The 20,428-nt window shown below is 42.1% G+C and overlaps 1 protein-coding gene across 6 annotated transcripts in view; it reads right to left on the reverse strand.

Annotated features, from left to right (window-relative positions):
- TSPAN14 (tetraspanin 14) overlaps positions 1–20,428 on the reverse strand; it is a 270,495-nt gene that overhangs the window by 89,985 nt on the left and 160,082 nt on the right. For 5 of the 6 annotated variants that reach the window (XM_056530943.1, XM_056530947.1, XM_056530945.1 and 2 more), the window contains one exon: positions 18,395–18,541. The exons of the other annotated variant lie outside the window; for it this stretch is intronic. In XM_056530943.1, the coding sequence (XP_056386918.1) occupies positions 18,395–18,541 (147 nt within the window). The remainder of the gene's footprint in view (positions 1–18,394; positions 18,542–20,428) is intronic. 6 annotated transcript variants of the gene reach the window in all.

Consider the following 20,428-nt stretch of genomic DNA (forward strand, 5'->3'; position numbering starts at 1 on the left):
TCCTCATGTTAGTGCCACCTCCAGGCTGTGTCATTTTGCCGCCATGTGGTCTCCTCATGTTGCTGGGACATTACCTAAAAAGTTTTATGGTAGCACCAGCTACCATGAATCCTCAATTAAAATTTTAAAACTTATCTTTTAATCTTAGGAATTGCGAGGCCCTATAGTCTCATCATGCTGCTGGGACATTACCTAAACATTTTTTTATGGTAGCACTAGCTACCATAAATCTTCAAAGGCTGCCACCTCCAGGCTGTGTCATTCTGCCACCATATGGTCCCCTTATGCTGTTGGCACCTTAGATAAAACTTAAAATATTCATGTATCTAAAATTTTCAATTTAAAATTATACAAAATACCTTTAATCTTTTCTATTGTGAGGCCCTATGGTATCGTTGGGCTGCTGCCACCTCTTGGCTCTGTCATTGTGCCACCATGTGACTCCTTGTTAGATTGGGTTTTGTGGTCATACAGTATTAGTTCAAAGTAAGCGCCGGGACATTAAACTTGGGAATCTAATATAAATCTTAAATTTAAAAAAATCTATTTAATCCTTTCGAGACTGAGGCCCTATGATCGTCGACGTCATATATTACCTGTGGAATTACCACAAGAATCCAATGAAAAAGGTTGGAGCGATAACAATGAACCATAACTGATTAAATTAAACATTTGCCCTTTCACAGTCTGGGGGGGGGGGGGGCGCTGAGAGGCAGGGGCTGGAACAGGTGGTATTTCGCCTGGCGGAGCACCACCAGCTCAATGCTCACCAGAATGGGTACTCAAAAATGTTAATACATTCAAATTAAATTAAATTAAAATGACATAAAAAATCTCTTTATTCTCTTCAATTTTGATGCCATATGGTCTCCCTGCTGCCACATCCAGATGCTGTGCGGCAGTGATACAAATAGCGAAGCCTGTAATCTGCATGTCATACTGAATAACAGTATTATTTCACCAACACCGCACACTACCTATGTGTGTTAGCGGGTATATGGTCTCTTCATACTTCCGCCAACTCCAGGCTGTGTCATTCAGCCACTATGTGGTCTCTTCATGCTGCCGACAACTCCAGGCTTAGTCATTCAGCCACTATATGTTCTCCTCATGCTGCCGCCACCTCCACGCTGCGTTATTCAGCCACTATATGATCTCCTCATACTGATGCCACCTCCAGGCTCTGTCATTGTGCCGCTCTGCGACAGTGATTCTAATAGCGACGCCTCTGATCTGCATGTCATACTGAATAACAGTATTATTTCACTAGCTCAGCATACACCCTATGCGTGTTACAGCAAGGCAAAGTGTTCTACACCCTTTTGAGGCTCTTTGTAGGCCAGAAATAGCAATAGCAATTTGCCGCAAATACATTTGGACCAATTTTTTTCAAAAAATGTGTCGAATCGGTCGAATCGAATCTTTTGAAAATTTGCTCATCTCTACATACGAGACTCGGTTACTCTTAGTAGTGATAGGAGGACACTAACAGATGAGCGATATGTGCAGGACATCCTGCAGCCACAGTACAGTATGTTGCCTTTCATGGCAGGGCCTTAAACTGGAATTTTTCAGCAGGTTAATGCTCGCCTACACACAGTTCCCTAGGGTTTTCACCAGATTGCAACACTTCCGTGGCCTAACTAGTTGCTGGTTGTGCACGATCTAAAGGCCCAGCTGCAACATCTGTGGGCAAATGTTTCCACAGGATTCCATACAGAACTTATATGCCTCTATGCTCAACTATATCTCATCTTGTATGCAAGCTACAGGCAACCTAATAGGATACTAGAGTCTCCTTTTTATAAACGTATTTATACACTAACATTGTAATCACTTACATCCTATGTGGTGCTTTTATTTGCCAATGGGGTTTTTTTTTAGAGCTAAGTGCTATGCACACAAATTAAAGAAAAATAATTGTGCTGGCTATTGTTGATTAATACAATACACTGTAATAATCTGCAAGAGTCTTCAGATTTCCAAAGTGTTTTTATATTATTCAAACTGTCAAGAATAGGTGAGAACATTATTGGGTGTCAGACTGCTGGAAGAATGGGAGCCCCATGTCCCCCAGGCTAAATTAACTGGCTCAAGCAAGCATGCCCACTGCTACTCTGTTCAAATTCTGTGGGACTGTCAGACACCTGAGAACTATACTTGGCTATTTTGTTAGTTACACAGACTTCAACAGAAGCCCTCAGTTTTGATTATGGGAAGCAAATATTTAGCAAGGACAGTGTTAAAATCTACAATAGAAAGAAACGGAGGATAAAGCTCAGTTGCACAAATAATTTTATGTCTTCTATTTCTGTGTAAACAGTTATTGAGAGAAAAGAGCTTTTAGGCTAATTAAAAAATTTACCAGGGCAGAGGATGACATTAGAAATAAAGCAAACTTATACGCACTCCTCTCTGTCCAGTGCTGTTGCAACTTGAGTTCCCAGCTGAAGTATATTGGTGATTTTACTGTATTTCTACTAGTATCCTCTGCCCAAGTGAAACATTTTCCTTAAGCAGGTAAAGCACTTGAAATGGGCACTGTCAGTATCAAAAACTTTTTTTTTAGTTTGTACATCTTGGCAAAATATTAACCTTTCTAATATACTTCATAAAAATTGAATTATAATAGAAACCACGGCATATAAAAGAGAGACCACTAGAGGTCCCCACACCGTCCAGAACATGGTCCTGTCCAGCTGCAGCATTAGCTTTGTCCCCGCTGAAGAACAGGTCAGGTGGGGACAAAGCCCAGTAAGTGAAAAGGAAGGCAACTTAAAATTGCCAAGTTGGGCGATGATGCGAGGGCCTCAGTATCAGAGATGGCAACCCTAGTGGATACTGGTCTCCCTAACAGCCGGGGGAACAGCTCAACTAGTAGTGTGGGGGATGGTAACGCAGGTAGGCCAAGACAGTTAGTTGTGGTAGGGGATTCTATAATCAGGAAGACTGATAGAATAATTTGTTGCCAAGACCACCTCAACCGAATGGTTTGCTGTCTCCCTGGGTTTGGCACGTGGTGGAAAGGGTGGACAAATTACTTGGGGAGGGGGGGGGCTGGGGATGAACCAGCTGTTGTGGTCTATGTGGGAACCAACGACAGAATACATGGTAGGTGGAGGTCCTTGAAGAATAATTACAAGGAACAAGGTGCCAAGCTGAAGGGAAGGACCTCTAAGGTTGTGTTCTCTGGAATACTTCCTGTGCCATGCACATCGCAGAAAAGACAGCGGGAGCTTAGGGAGTTAAATGCATGGCTTAAGTCGTTGTGTAAGGGGGAAGGGTTTGGGTTTTTAGAGCACTGGGCTGACTATTCATTGGGGTACAAACTCTATTCTACGGATAAATTGCAACTGAATGGAAGGGGGTCCGCTGTGCTGGGGGAGAGAATCCTGGAAGGGGTGGCAGAGTATTTAAACTAGGCGAGTGGGGGGAGGATAATAAAGCAAAGAAAGCAGACAGTGGGATGGATAGGTTAGAGAGGGGTCAGTACATAATGATGGGTGGAGAGGAGTCCTGTGGGGGGAGGTTAAGAGCAGTGGATAAGGAGATCCATGGGTTACAAACCAGCCGTAAAAATAAATGTAGCCCAAAAAATTGTAATCCCAATAATTAAAAAAATTCCATTAGCCCCAATAACTACAATAAGCCCCATTAACTCAAAAAATACCATTAGCCCCAATAACTTAAATAATAACGTTAGACCCAATAACTCAAAAAATCCCATTAGCCCCAATAACTTAAATAGTACAATTAGCCCTTATAACTCAAATAATAACATTAACCACAATAACTCAATGTTCACAAATGCCAGAAGCCTAGCAAATAAAATGGGGGAGCTTGAGACCTCGATACTGGAGGAACATATTGATATAGTTGGGGTCACTGAGACATGGCTGGACTCCTCGCATGACTGGGCTGTTAATCTGCAGGGGTTTACATTGTTTCGCAAGGATAGAATGAACAGAAAAGGTGGTGGAGTCTGTCTGTATGTTAGAAGTGGTATGAAAGTCAGTGTGAACGATGCCATAGTGTGTGATGATTCTGAGGATGTGGAATCATTGTGGGTAGAATTACAAAAGGAGGGAAATATTGCAAAAATAGTATTTGGTGTAATCTACAGACCCCCTAATATCACTGAAGAGATAGAAGGTCAGCTTCATAAACAAATAGAGAGGGCCGCCCGGGCAGGTACAGTGGTAATAATGGGAGATTTTAACTATCCAGATATAGATTGGGGTTGGGGGTTGGCTAAAACTACAAAGGGGCGACAAATCCTAAATTTATTGCAGGATAATTTTATGGGCCAGTTTGTGGAGGACCCAACAAGAAGTGATGCCTTGTTGGATCTGATCATTTCCAACAACGCAGAGCTAGTTGGTAATGTAACTGTGAGGGAAAACCTTGGTAATAGCTGTTACGCCGAGCGCTCCGGGTCCCCGCTCCTCCCCGGAGCGCTCACAGCGTTCTCTTATTCACAGCGCCCTGTCTTATTCACGTCTGTGTTCCAGACCTCCTGCCGTTGCCCCTGACTACGATCCTTGCTGCCTGCCCTGACCTTCTGCTACGTCCGACCTTGCTCTTGTCTACTCCCTTTGACTGCTGAGATAAGCGCGGTACGAGAGGTTGAGCCGTTGCCGGTGGATACGACCTGGTTGCTACCGCCGCTGCAAGACCATCCCGCTTTGCGGCGGGCTCTGGTGAATACTAGTAGCAACTTAGAACCGGTCCACCGAAACGGTCCACGCCAATCCCTCTCTGGCACAGAGGATCCACCTCCAGCCAGCCGAATCGTGACAATAGCGACCACAATATAGTTACTTTTGACTTAAAATGTAGAAAACAAAGACAGACGGGGAAGGCAAAAACATATAACTTTAAAAAGGCAAATTTCCCTGGGCTGAGAGCTGCACTACAGGACATAGACTGGGTTGTCGAATACTGATACAGAAGGTAAATGGGAAATTTTTAAATCAACTCTAAATAACTATACAGCTAAATATATACCAAAGGGGAACAAATATAAACGATTAAAACTAAATCCTACATGGCTGACAAATGAGGTTAAAAGAGCAATAAACAACAAAAAAATAGCCTTCAAAAAATTCAAATCTGATGGGTCAGCTATAACATTTAAACAGTACAAGGAGCTTAATAAAATCTGTAAAAATTTAATAAAAACAGCAAAAATTCAAAATGATAGACAGGTGGCCAAAGAAAGCAAAACTAATCCTAAATATTTTTTTAGATATATAAATACAAAAAAAACAAGGACAGAGCATGTAGGACCCCTTAATAATTATAATGGGGAAGTTGTCACGGGCAATCAAGAGAAGGCGGAGCTACTGAATGGGTTTAGTTCTGTATATACTATGGAAGAAGGAACTGACATTGGACAGGTCAGTGCTGGTAACACATCATGTAATGTACTGAACTGGCTTAAAGGGGTTGTCTGCCCCTGGCATCTTATCCCCTATCCACCACGCTCCCTCCCATAGACTTGTATTGACGGGGGCGGGCCGTGACGTCACGAGGGGTGGAGCCGTGACGTAATGATGCTCCGGCCCTTGTGTTGCCCGTCATTATGCGCAGAGCGATCTCGCTCTGCGCAGTAATGATAGCGAGGTGCTGCAGCAGCGATCCCCGGGGTCCCCAGCAGCGGGACCCCGGCTATCTGACATCTTATCCCCTATCCTTTGGTACGTTCAGTAATATCTGTACCCTTGTTCATGAGATTTAGAGATTCTCTGGTGTCTGGTATTGTGCCAAGGGACTGGCGCAAGGCGAATGTGGTGCCAATCTTCAAGATGGGCTCTAGGTCTTCGACAGGCAATTATAAATTGGTAAGTTTAACGTGCATTGTGGGTAAATTGTTTGAAGGACTTATAAGGGATTACATACAGCAATACATAGGGGATAATTGTATTATAAGTGATAGCCAGCATGGGTTTACTAAGGATAGAAGTTGTCAAACCAATCTAATTTGCTTTTATGAAGAGGTGAGTAGAAGCCTTGACAGAGGAATGGCTGTGGATATAGTGTTTCTGGATTTTGCTAAAGCGTTTGATACTGTCCCTCATGGACGTCTGACAGGTAAGTTAAGGCCTTTGGGCTTGGAAACTTTAGTTTGTAACTGGATTGAACACTGGCTCATGGATCGTACCCAGAGAGTGGTGGTCAATGATTCGTACTCTGATTGGTCCCCGGTTATTAGTGGTGTACCTCAAGGTTCTGTACTGGGCCCGCTGTTGTTTAATTTATTTATCAATGATATAGAGGATGGTATTAACAGCTCTGTTTCTATCTTTGCAGATGACACCAAGCTTTATAGCACGGTACAGTCTATAGAGGATGTGTATAGGTTACAAGATGACTTGGATAGACTAAGTGCCTGGGCATCCACTTGGCAAATGAGGTTCAATGTGGATAAATGTAAAGTTATGCATCTGGGTACTAATAACCTGCAGGTGTCGTATGTCTTAGGGGGGGAATAGATTTAAATACTCTCAGGGTACGGGAATAGATTTAAAAGCCTCTCGCGCGGCTAACTTAGTACTGCGCATGCGCAGCACTACACAAATAGCGTAGGGTAACGTAGGCAGCGCTAGGAGCCTAGCATTAGCCCTACGCTATTTGTGTAGTACTGCGCATGCGCAGTACTACGTTAGCTGCGCGCGAGGCTTTTAAATCTGTTCCCGTACCCTGACAGCTGACAGGGACGGGGAACAGAGCCACGCTCGGCATACTTGTGTCACCGCTGGTGGGCACAGGGACCCCACTAGCGGTGATGGTAGCGCTCGCGGGGGGCACATTTGACACCGCTAGTGGGCACAGGGACCCCGCTAGCGGTGATGGTAGCGCTCGCGGGAGGCATTCTTGTGACACTATGACATTAGACAATAGGGTGCCTCCAGCTGTTTCACAACTACAATTCTCCGCTTCATGGCATGCTGGGAGTTGTAGTTGGGAAACAGCTGGAGGCACCCTATTAGATAAATAAAACACTCATGCATAGACGATGTGAGGGCTGAAGCAAGCGCCCAGCAAGGCATCAGTGACGTCACGCCTGCTGGGAAGCGCTGCTTCCTGCCCTGCTTTATAGAGCAGATTTAGAAGCACTAAATCTGCTCTATTAAAGCAATTTAAAAAAAATTTGAAGCCAGGTAGGGGCTTAGGGCTAGATTACTACTAGGTAGGGACATATTAGAACATATAGTACTTGGTGGGAGCTACCCTTTAAGTTATAACTGTTTGCACGAAAATTATTATGTTTAAAAATTTCCTTTCCTGACCCCTAACCCTTTTTTATTTTTCCGTAGACGGGGAGGTGTGAGGGCTCATTTTTTGCACCGTGGTCTGTAGTTTCCATCAATACATTTTTGTTTTGGTATGACTTTTTGATCGCTTTTCAAAATTTTGTTTAGGGTATACAAAATGAAAAAAAATTCCAAAGCAATTTTGGACTTATTCTTGGTACTTTTTTATGTATATACCATTGACCGTGCGGTTTAATTAATGTTACATTTTATAGTTTGGACATTTGTGCATGCTGTCAGGCTATATGGGCCAGAATTATTTCAAACAATCATACTGTGTGGCGTCCATTTTAATTGTTGAAGCCAAAAACTCCATGTTGTATAAAGTTGATTCTCAGTGTTAAATGCAGAATGGCACATGGTGTCTGCAAGTGTGAAACATCCCCTTGTCTGTGTTTATATAAACATTGGATAAGGACATTGGAATTCAGGTAATTTTTTGCTCAGGAGTACTGTGGTCCCTCAAAATACGATGGTAATTCGTTCCAAATGAACCATCGTTTGTTGAAACCATCGTATGTTGAGGGATCTGTGCAATGTTAAATATAGGAAGGTATACTCACCTGTCCCCGCCGCTCCGGACCGTCACCGCTGCCCTGGATGTCGCCGTCCATCGATGTCGCCGCATCCCCGTTGTCTCCCCGCCACTCCAGACCGTCTCCGCTGCCCGGGATTGTCATTCCTTATCGCCGTCATCACGTCACTACGCATGCCGCTCCTATTGGATGACGGGACGGCGTGCGCGGCGACGTGATGACGACGATGGAGAGTGACGGCGATTAAGAGGATCCCGAAGAGGACGGTCAGGTGTGTCGGGGACATGTAAGTGATCATCACCAGAGCACACGGGGCACCTTAAATGGCTATCCGGCGGCAGCTGAAGCAGTCTGCGCTGCCGGATAGCCGTTTATGCGACGGCCCCGACATACAAAAGCATTGTACGTTGATGCTGCCTTCAACATGCGATGGCTTCTGAGAGGCCATTGTATGTTGAAATGATAGTATGTTGGGGGCATCATAGGTCGGGGGGTCACTGTATAGGTGTGAAAATACTTTCCCTTATATTCTTGATAGTAATTAGATATACTTTATCTATCATTATTATTATTATTATTATTAGTGGCATGTTTATGTTATGTGGTCAGTATACCATTTATAACTAGTTATAGTTTTCCTGCATCTATAAGTTTATATGTATGTAATTTGGTGGTCTGATTTCGTCCCATGAATAGAGTATACAGTTATTTCTGATCTGATAAATTTATAACTTTAAGAATAGACGGGACTGAGAATCTATTCATTAGTTTAAACTTGGGAGGGACCATTAATGTCAGATTCAGATTGAAGACTTTGGGAAATCCCGAGATGTCTGCTGTGTGTGTATGCTAGATGTCGAAATCTAATCCAGCTAACTATATTTATTGGCCATTAGTTGGAGAGATGACTTGACATGATATATCTATATCTTAGGTAATGTCTGCTAATTTTTAAGAAAATATTTTAGCAAATCATGGACAAGAGTGCCCTCTCTGGTCAGTGAAATAATTACATCTGGGCGAGACAAAGGCCTAGCACATTTTTGCTCTAGAGACGTGATTGGCTAGTTTCTTATCTGATAGATAACAGAACTTTGTTTTAAACTGTAGTAGCAAGGGAGGATGGGCAATTCCTTGGTTCCTTCATGGGAGAGCATCCTGGATTATCTATCTGTGACTGCTGAGTGAACAGGCTGATCCCATCTAATTTGCTTGATCCACTGGCATTTCTACTTTGTGGTAACTATAAAAATGTTAAACATTTTTTTGATTATTGTTGGCTATTCTATAGCAGGGAGAGTTTTTGCTTAAAGGGTAGCTCCCACCATCACTTTTTTTCTTTTTTCTGTCCCTGCCCTATTACCCATTTATCACTAACCGTCTCCCTGCCTTAAAAATTTTTTTTTACATATTAAAAAATGCCTTTTTGTCTGCCTGGTAGTGTGCTCACTACCAGGCAGACTTCCCCAGCAGGCACCACGTCACTGATGCCTGCTGGGGCCGACACTTCGGCCCGTAGTTCACCTATACAGGGCGCCTCCAGCTGTTTCCCCACTGCAACTCCCAGCTTGCCCTGACATCTATTGGCTGTCAGGGCATGCTGGGAGTTGTAGTGGGGAAACAACTGGAGGCATACTGTATAGCTGAAAACAGTATTTGTGATCGCTGTGCACATCCCGCTCCCCGTCGCGCAGCCCGCAACCCCCCCCCCCCCCCCGTCGCGCCGCTCAACTCACTCCCCACCCCCCCTTAGTTCACCTATTCAGTGTCCCTCCAGCTGTTTCCCCGCTACAACTCCCAGCTTGCCAACTCCCATCTATTGGCTGTCAGGGAATGCTGGGAGTTGTAGTGGGGAAACAACTGGAGGCATACTGTATAGGTGAATGGCCGCACATCCCGCTCCCGCCGCTCAACCCACTACCCCCCCTCCCCTCCCCCCGCAAAGGCACAAAAACACATTGAAAACAGACACAACATAGATATTTTTACCTGTCGCCGGGAGCCGGGGCCTGCCAAGGAGCCTGCACACATCCTCTTCTTTCAAAGCGCTCGCCCCCGCCTGTCTTATTGGCAGGCAGGAGCGAGCACCAAAGTGAATGAATTACGACTCGTTGCCAGGCTTCAACGAGTCAAAATTCATTAGTGACGTCACTGCCTAATGCATTCGGCCACTAGGAGGGCGACCCCTAGTGGCCGAATTTAAAAGTGATTTTAAACGGTTTTAAAATCACTTTATTTTTTTTATTAAAGTATATTAGAGATATGTTGTAGTACTTAAGTACTACAACATATCAATTTTTTGATTTCATGACAGTGCCCATTAAAAGTAATTTATATATTCCTACCCACAATTTGTGGATGAATTTATAGATTTCTGTCCAGGTACAACTTTAGTGAATCTGCAGACACTGAAATCTATCTGAACAGAATAATTTTAATTGTACTGGTGATTCATATCTTTCAAAAGTCTTTCAATAGTCTCAAATTATAGACTTAGTAGGGAAATTCCCCTCTGCATAGCCATCAATAATTTATAAGTTATCATTTATCAAGGCAAAGTTTCATTAATAATATCTCTAAGCGGGAAAATCAATGCTGCACGTATTAACATATCTTGTATTTAATATACTCATTTCTTATGTATACCAACTGCCTATATGCTATATACTGTTGATATCTATGCTGCCATCTTGTGGTCAATTTTGAATACCATTGTGAACTAGGGCGGTATATTCCCATCTAGTGGGCATATAAAGGTATTACTGTGACCTAGTATGGTATAATGACATTATATTGATCTGCATATTTTATCGTATTTTATATTTCTATACTAATAATTTCTATATTAATAAATTGTATATCGATATCCCTATCTTCCAAATATTAATGAATAATAGAGGTATTTATTGTGTCGGCCTCTGAGGATCTCACTTGTTTAAAAAAAAAATGTATCCTCGGTCCTCATATTTTTATTTTTGAGAGATAATGTTTATTATTTTATCTTCTTTGTGCATAAATTATACGACAATGCGGCAATACCACATATGTTTATTTTTATCATCACAAATATTAGAAAGTAGCCTCCGCTGCACTCACCTCTAAAACTTCAAGTCTTCATTTGAATTCATTAAAATCAGGCAGATCTCCGGCAGAGCAGAACAAAAAAATAGACGCCACAGCAGAGCCAGGCGTGCACGAGACAACTGAGCCGTTTTGCGTTATTCCCCACTTCCTCTGGCCTCTCAGACGTCATCCACAGGAGACACTAAATTGGAAACTCCTGGTGACGTCACTGGTCCGGAGAGTGAACAATTAAAATATTGTTAAAATACTATTAAAAGAGGAATGCAAAGGTTAGTAGCGATAGACAGGTACTGAAAGATCACAAGAACACATTTAATGCATTCCAGTCATTTAGACTGAGGATCACTAAAGCCTCCATGCGCAGGATCCATAGTGATTCTTTCTGTTTCAGTACTTTTTCTTTATCGTTACTATTAGCAGTGAGACCGAACATTGTAAGTAAATTGCTGTCATTATTATGGGCAAGTCTCATATGCTCAATAAGCCTAGCCGCACCAGAGTTGGTTTGAAGCAATCTTTTATGTTCTCTAAAGCGATGGAACAAATGTCTTTTTGTTGAACCAATATAGAAGCGATTGCAAGGGCACAGGATAGCATATATCCCCCAGTCTGTACGACAACAAATAAAATCCCTAACGAATACTTCTGCGCCATCTAACTTCATGTAGGCTCCTTTTCTCATCTGTGGTCAATGGGGGCAGCTTCGAACACCTATAATTGCCGGTAAGATAGTTTTTATTTAACCAGTTATCTGCCATTTTTACTGAGACAAATTCGTTTTTTACATTTTAACTGCGTCTGAATGTTATAAGTGGTTTATCTGCCGCTGCTTCTTGAAAAATCGGATCTCTTTGGATAATGTGCCAATTTTGATGTATGGCTTTTTCAAATTGTGTCAGAAAGAGGATTATGCTGGAACGAAAAAACAAACCTCTCCTTATTGTTTTATTTTACTTGATTTTTTCTTATATATTTCTTGTTTAGCAGATTTTCACATGGAATCCCTTTCACTTTCTTAAACGCACTATTGAGCATGTCTTCTGGATGACCTCTTAAACAGAACAGGTCCAAGTTGTTAATTTTTTTAAATTTTTAAAAATTTACTGAATGGAAGGGCTTTATTGGTATGTTGAGGATGGTAGCTTTTATAATGCAGATAGGAGTTGGTAGCTGTTGGTTTGTGATATCCAGAGGTGATGATTTTATTTTCCATTGTTTTTATTTCCACATCCAGGAATTCAATGGTAGTATCACTGATTTTGCTTGTGAAGAACATATTCATGTTATTGTTGGTATTTAGGTAGGAAATTTAATTCTCAAATTCTGAGCTGTCAAATTCTGAAAATTTTGAGAACCATAGGTCATTGAAGACAAAGCAGTTATTACTTAAAACTAAATCGAGTCCCTCAGTGACAAAATTGACAAACTTCTCACTTATTTGCAGCTTCCAAGAATTGTTTTATCACTCGGACCCCCATTTTTTGTGGATCTGAGTGTAAAGGCCTTCCATATCTATTGAGGCTAATTTAAATTGGCTTTCCCAATGAAAATTTTCCAACAATTGCAAAAAACTGTCCGTGTCTTTTATGTATGAAGGTATATCAGGCAACAATGGTCTCAAATGCCAGCCTAAATATTTTGATGTATATTCTAGAATGGACTCTATCCCCGCTACGATGGGTCGTCCTGGCAGTGTGTTAACAATTATATGCCATTTGGGTAAAAAATGCCATTGTGGTTTTTTAACATCGGCAAAAATTCCTCTGCTTTACTTTTACCAAGAACACCATTTTCTACATACTTGTAGAAAAGACCTACGGTAAGTTTAGATTAAATTTTTGGAGTAGGGTCAATTTTAGCTGTTGATATTCTTCTGTGTTATCTAGTTGTCTAAACGCTTCTTGACTGTAGTATGGTGTGGACATGACAACTACACTCACTCCTTTATCGGCTTTTTTAACCCCTTCACGACCCAGCCCATTTTCACCTTCAGGACCTGGGCATTTTTTGCCCATCTGACCACTGTTACTTACATTAATAACTCTGGAATGCTTTTAGTTATCATTCTGATTCCGTTTTTTCGTGACATATTCTACTTTATATTATTGGTAAAATTTCACTGATATTTTCATCCTTTCTTGGTAAAAAATCTAAAAATGTCATGAAAACTTTGAAAATTTTGCATTTTTCAAACTTTGAAACTCTCTGCTTGTAAGGAGCATGGATATTTCAAATAAATTACATATTGATTCACATATACAATATGTCTTCTTTATGTTTGCATCAAAAAATTGATGTGTTTTTACTTTTGGAAGACACCAGAGGGCTTCAAAGTTCAGCAGCAATTTTCCAATTTTTCTCAAGATTTTCAAAATCGTACTTTTTCAGGGACCAGTTCAGGTTGGAAGTGAATTTTAAGGGCCTTCATATTAGAAATACCCCACAAATGACCCCATTATAAAAACTGCACCCCTCAAAGTATTCAAAATGACATTCAGTAAGTGTGTTAACCCTTTAGGTGTTTCACAGGAATAGCAGCAAAGTGAAGGAGAAAATTCAAAATCTTCATTTTTTTACACTCGCATGTTCTTGTAGACCCAATTTTAGAATTTTTACAAGGGGTAATAGGAGACAAATCAGCCTAAAATTTGTAACCCAATTTCTCTCAAGTAAGTAAACACCTCATATGTGTATGTAAAGTGTTCGGCGGGCGCAGTAGAGGGCTCAGAATGGAAGGAGCGACAATGGGATTTTGGAGAGTGAGTTTTTCTGAAAGGGTTTTTAGGGGGCATGTCCCATTTAGGAAGCCCCTATAGTGCCAGAACAGTGGACCCCGCCCACATGTGACCCCATTTTGGAAATTACACCCCTCACTGGCGTTTGACAGATATTTGAAACAGTGGACTGTGCAAATGAAAAATTGTATTTTTCATTTTCACAGACCACTGTTCCAAAAATCTGTCATACACCAGTGGGGTGTAAATGCTCACTGCACCCCTTATTAAATTCCATGAGGGGTGTAGTTTCCAAAATGGGGTCACATATGGATATTTATTGTTTTGCGTTTATGTCAGAACTGCTGTAACAATGAGCCACCCCTATGCAAATCACCTCAAATGTACATGGTGCACTCTCCCTTCTGAGCTTTGTTGTGCGCCTCCAGAGCGCCCACATATGGGGTATCTCCGTACTCGGGAGAAATTGCATTACAAATTTCGAGGGTCTTTTTTCCCTTTTACCTCCTGTGAAAATGAAAAGTATGTGGCAACACCAGCATGTCAGTGTAAAAAATAAAATTTTTATACACTAACATGCTGGTGTAGACCCCAACTTCACCTTTTCATAAGGGGTTAAAGAAGAAAAAGACCCCCAAAATCTGTTAGGCAATTTCTCCCGAGTGCGGCGATACCCCATATGTGTCCCAAAACTGTTGCCCTGAAATACGACAGGGCTCCAAAGTGAGAGAGCGCCATGTGCATTTGAGGCCTAAATTAGGGATTTGCATAGGGGTGGACATAGGGGTATTGTACGTCAGTGATTCCCAAACAGGGTGCCTTCAGTTGCAAAAAACTCCCAGCATGCCTGGACAGTCAATGGCTATCCGGCAATACTGTGAGTTGTTTTGCAACAGCTGGAGGCTCCGTTTTGGAAACAGTAGCGTACCAGACATTTTTCATTTTTATTGGGGAGGGGAGGGGGGCTGTGTAGGGGTATGTGTATATGTAGTGTTTTTTTACTTTTTATTTTAGGTTAGTGTAAGTGTATTTAGGGTACAGTCACATGGGCAGAAGTTCACAGCAAGTTTGCTGCTGGGAGTTTGAGCTGCAGCGCAAAATTTGCGCCATCTCAAACTTGCAGCGCTCACTGTAAACCTCCGCCCATGTGAGTGTACCCTGCACATTCACATTGGCGGGGGGGGGGGGGGGGCAAACATCCAGCTGTCGCATGACTACAACTCCGAGCATGACCTTTGGCTGTCCGTGCATGCTGGGAGTTGTAGTTTTGCAACAGCTGGAGGCACACTGGTTGCAAAACACTTGAAAGTTTATTACTTAACTTAGTGTTTCCAAACCAGTATGCCTCCAGCTGTTGCAAAACTACAACTCCCAGCATGCATGGTCTGTCAGTGCATGCTGGGAGTTAGTTTTGCAACAGCTGGAGGCACACAGGTTGTTGGGAAACACTAAGTTAGGAAACGGACAATGTTTCCCAACTAGTGTGCCTCCAGTTGTTGCAAAACTACAACTCACAGCATGCCCCGACTGCCCAGGCATGCTGGAAGTTATAGTTCAGCAATATCTGAAGGATCAGATGTTGCCGAACTACAACTTCCAGCATGCTTGGGCAGTCTGGTATGCTGGGAGTTGTAGTTTTGCAACATCTGGAGGTCCACAGTTTGGAGACCACTGTATAATGGTCTCCAATCTGTGCTCTTCCAGATGTTACAGAACTACAACTCCCAGCATGCCTGGACAGACTCAGCATGCTGAGAGAACTGTGGACCTCCAGATGTTGCAAAACTACAACTCCCACCATGCACAGAAAGCCAAAGGCTGTCTGGGCATGCTGGGAGTTGCAGTTTTGAAACTCCCAGAGGCAGCGGTGAGATCGCTTTACGGCGATCTCACTGCTGCCAATGAAGATGCTGCTAAGTATTCTCATAGCAAAACGCTGCTATCAGCTAGTCAGATTTGACTAGCTGATAGCAGCGATCACTGGGGGGGGGATGAAACCCCCCGTGGTCGCATGGTAAGATGGCTGGCTATCAGTGATAGCACCCATCTTACCGGGCGCTGCGGGATGCCGCGAGTAGCGGCAAAAATGTTCATGACGTACCAGGTACGTCATGGGTCGGGAACACCTTCCCACTCATGACGTACAGGTATGTCATAGGTCGGGAAGGGGTTAAAGATAAGGTCCTTTCTTGACTCAATTGTCAGATGCCACAGGATATGTGAGGGACTTCATGTCTTTTGATACTTGGGCTGCCATTATGTCTAGACTGTTGCCGGGTTGGATTTGTGGGGTAAAAGATGACGGATTACCACCTGTTAATTCTTTTATCTGTACAGTGGTCCCTCAACATACGATGGTAATTAGTTCCAAACGACCCATCGTTTGTCGAATCCATCGTATGTTGAGGGATTCGTGCAATGTAAAAAGTGAATTTAATACTCCCCTGTCCTCGCTGCTCAGGACTGCATCCTCACCGCTCCTGATGCTGTCCCAGGGGCTCCCAATGCTGTCCCGCTGTTCCAGCGTCTTCTTCGGGATCCTCCGGTGTCTTCTGCATCTTCTCCAGTGTCCGGGCCTCGCTTTTTTGGTGACGTTATTATACACGGCGTGCGCAGCGACGTAAAATCGACGCCGAAAGGCGAGGCCCGGACCCCGGAGAAGATGCAGAAGACACCGGAGGATCGCGAAGTGGACCCGGAGCAGCGAGGATAGGCAAGTGAACCTGTGCGGGATGCTTAAACTGCTATCCGACAGCAGCTTAAGCATTTTGCGCTGTCGGATAGCAGTTAATGCGATGGCCCCGACATATAAAAGCATCGTTTGTCGATGCTGGCATCGACATGCGATGGCCTCTGAGAGGCCATCGTATGTCGATTTGATCATATGTCGGGGCCATCGCATGTCAGGGAGTTACTGTACATCAGTTTCGACGGGTTACCACCTGTTAATTTTATCTGGTATCAGTGTACATATCTTCCATATTGAGCAGACATTCTTGTTCTGCAGTGGAAAACACAGTGGGTGCAAAAAAGCCTAATGGTCCTAAGGATGCTGGAATCTCACCTTTTTTTCTTTCTCTTTTATTCACTTCAAAATATTTTAAAAAATTCATTTTTCTAATGCCTTTGAAAAGGTTGATTTCAAATGCTGTAGGATCAAATTTATTCGGCACACAAAAATTGAGAACAACAATAGAGAAAAAGAAGCACAGCCGCACATCCACAATTTGTATTTTGATCTATTTGCTTCTCAGCATACATTCAAACACTAACAGGTTGTTAGTATATATTTTGCTCAAAAAGTACAAGCCCACTCGCCACGTCAAGGCCACCTATTTACAGTGGGTCCCTAACCTGACACTGGCGTAGCGCCAGGCGGCGACCACTGCCTCCGAGACCCCATGCCCACAGGGGAGCAACCCAGTGGCCAGGCAGCCCCACTGATGCCCGACCAAGCCTCTGGCTCTGAGCCACACCACCCTACAAAGCATCACAGAAACAATGGCCGCCACAGAGAACCACACCAGTGTGAAACCTACCATGTGCTCCCTGCCAGAGGGCTGGGAGAATGCTATGAGAAAACCCTTATGCAGTCTCCTAATTAAAAATTGAGACCTTTAGATAATAATTGCAAACAGTCATTGTCAAGTATTTTAACAGTATTTTAACAATATTTTAATTGTTCACTCCCCAGACCAGTGATGTCACCAGGAATTTCCCATTTAGTGTCTCCTGTGGATGATGTCTGAGAGGCCAGAGGAAGCGGGGAATACCGCGAAATGGCTCAGTTGCCTTGTGCACACCCGGTTCTGCTACGGCGTCAATTTTATCGTTCTGCTCTGCCGATTTTAATTAATTGAAATGAAGACTTGAAGTGTTAGAGGTGAGTGCAGTGGAGGCTACTTTCTAATATTTGTGATTATGTTCATACTGGACTCTTGGCTTCATGCATCCCTCAACTGTTTAATACTTGGGTTGAATCTCCTATCCCAAGCGTACATATTTACCTGCTTGTTGAATGCATCTAACTAGTGGTGCCACCCGGTCTTTCCTCTATTGTGCCTTTATATTTTTATTATGTTTATATATTTTTATATGGAATTTGGGAGGCGAATAAAACTTTTAATATGGAGGGGTTAATGTGTGTTTTTTTTATTTTATTTTTTACTTTTATTAAAAACTTTTTTTTTTTTTTTACACTTTATTGGTCCCTGAGACATTTAGGAGGAATCATTAGATTCCTCATACAGATTAATGGAGTTCCATAGAACTCCATTGCACTGTGCTCATTTGGTTAAGCCTTGTCCAGCCAGGCTCAATCAAACGAGGTGCCACAGAAAGAAAGGAAAGAGGTAAGCCCTCCGCATGTCGGCTATTAACCCCAGCCCCCAGCTACAGGAATCAGCTGGTGGCCGGTCAGTTTGTCGTGGCCTCCTGACTTGAGACCACGCCATACACTGGTTGCCGTCTCCTTAGATGGCAACGGGTTAAACGGCTATCCGGTCAGCACTGCCGGATAGCCGTTTTAGCGATGGTCCTGACACGTATGCTGATGCTGCCTTCAACATACAATGGGCTCTAAGAGGCCATTGCATGTTTAAAATATTGTTTGTTGGGCCATCGTATGTCAGGGGACCACTGTATAAGCATTACTTTGTATGATTAAATACGATTAAATATTACAGTCCAAAACAGGTGACTATTTTTTAGATGATTCACTTACAAACTTCAAAAGGCAAATGTTTTCTCTCAAAGCACCTACGCATCCAGCGAAGCCAAGTGTAAACATAATTACTCCAACTACCAGAACCAACCATACGGGGTCAAAACCATGGAGCCGAGTCACCTTTGTTATATCAGACAAAATTCCCTAGGGAAAAAAAACAAAGCAAAACAAAGTAAATAGATTTCTCTTAATTACTATCCCCTATTTTTACTTCTCTTCTTTGCTTTAAAAGAGCCATAACTTTTTTTTTTCCATCTACACAGCTACAGTGGGGATAAAAATTTTGGGCACCCCAAGTAAAAATTTGTATTAAGAATTTGTATTTGCATAAAGAAGCCAAGGAAAGATGGAAAAATCTCCAAAAGACATCAAATTACAGATTAGACATTCTTATAATATGCCAACAAAAGTTAGATTTTATTTCCATCATTTACACTTTCAAAATAACAGAAAACAAAAAAATGGCGTTTTCAAAAGCTTGGGCACCCTGCAGAATTTATAGCATGCACTGGCCCCTTTGCAAAGCTGAGACCTGCCAGTGACATGGATTGTTCTCAATCATCATCTGGGAAGACCAGGTGATGTCAATCTCAAATATTATAAATGCCCAGACTCATCTGACCTTGCCCCAACAATGAGCACCATGAAATCTGAAACTGAAAATAGTTGATGCTCACAAAGCTGGAGAAAGCTATAAGAAGATAGCAAACCATTTTCAGATGTCAATATCCTTTGTTTGGAATGTAATTAAGAAATGGCAGTCATCAGGAACAGTGGAAGTTAAAGCAAGATCTGGAAGACCAAGAAAAATATCAGACAGAACAGCTTGCAGGATTGTGAGAAAAACAATTCAAAACCCATGTTTGACTGTACAATCCCTCCAGAAAGATCTGGCAGACACTGGAGTTGTGGTACACTATTCCACTATAAAGAGATACTTGTACAAATATGGTCTTCATGGAAGAGTCATCAGAAGAAAACCTCTTCTACGTCCTCACCACAAAAATCAGCATTTGAACTTTGCAAATGAACATATAGTCAAGCATGATGCATTTTGGAAACAAGTTCTGTGGACCGATGAGGTTAAAAGTACGTTTGGAGAAGAAGGGGGACAGAATTTAATGAAAAAAACATCTGTCCAACTGTTAAGCATGGGGGTAGATCAATCATGCTTTGGGGTTGTATTGCAGCCAGTGGCACAGGGAACATCTCACGAGTAGAAGGAAAAATTGATTCAATAAAATTGTAGCAAATTTTGGATGCTAACTTGATGCCATCTGTGAAAAAGCTGAAGTTAAAGAGAGGATGGCTTCTACAAATGGATAATGATCGTAAACACACCTCGAAATCCACAGGGGCGTAAACCGAAGGTTTTGCCATGGCCTTCACAATCTCCTGACCTCAACATAATTGAAAATCTATGGATAGACCTTAAAAGAGCAGTGCGTGAAAGACAGCCCAGAAACCTCAAAGAACTGGAAGACTTTTGTAAGGAAGAATGGGCAAAGATACCTCAAACAAGAATTGAAAGACTCTTGGCTGGCTACAAAAAGCATTTACAAGCGGTGATACTTGCCAAAGGGGCAGTACAAGATATTAACTCTGCAGGGTGCCCAAACTTTTGCAGACACCATTTTTTTGTTTTCTGTTATTTTGAAAGTGTAAATGATGGAAATAAAATCTAACTTTTGTTGACATATTATAAGAATGTCTAATCTGTAATTTGATGCCTTTTGGAGAATTTTCCATCTTTCCTTGGCTTCTTTATGCACATTAATACAAATTTTTACCTGGGGTGCCCAAACTTTTGATCCCCACTGTATACAGTATAAAGGCTTTTTGCATGCCCAATTGTACTTTTTAATGACACATTTCATTTAACAATAAAATATACTGCAAAACTGTAAAAAAAAAAAAAAAAAAAAAAAATATATATATATATATATATATATATATATAAATAATTTGTGAGGTTAAGTACACCATGCATGTTAAAGCAAAACTGACTTATCTTTATTATGTGGTTTAATA

The sequence above is a fragment of the Hyla sarda genome, chromosome 7, assembly GCF_029499605.1.
Source record: "Hyla sarda isolate aHylSar1 chromosome 7, aHylSar1.hap1, whole genome shotgun sequence".
Taxonomy (NCBI): domain Eukaryota; kingdom Metazoa; phylum Chordata; class Amphibia; order Anura; family Hylidae; genus Hyla; species Hyla sarda.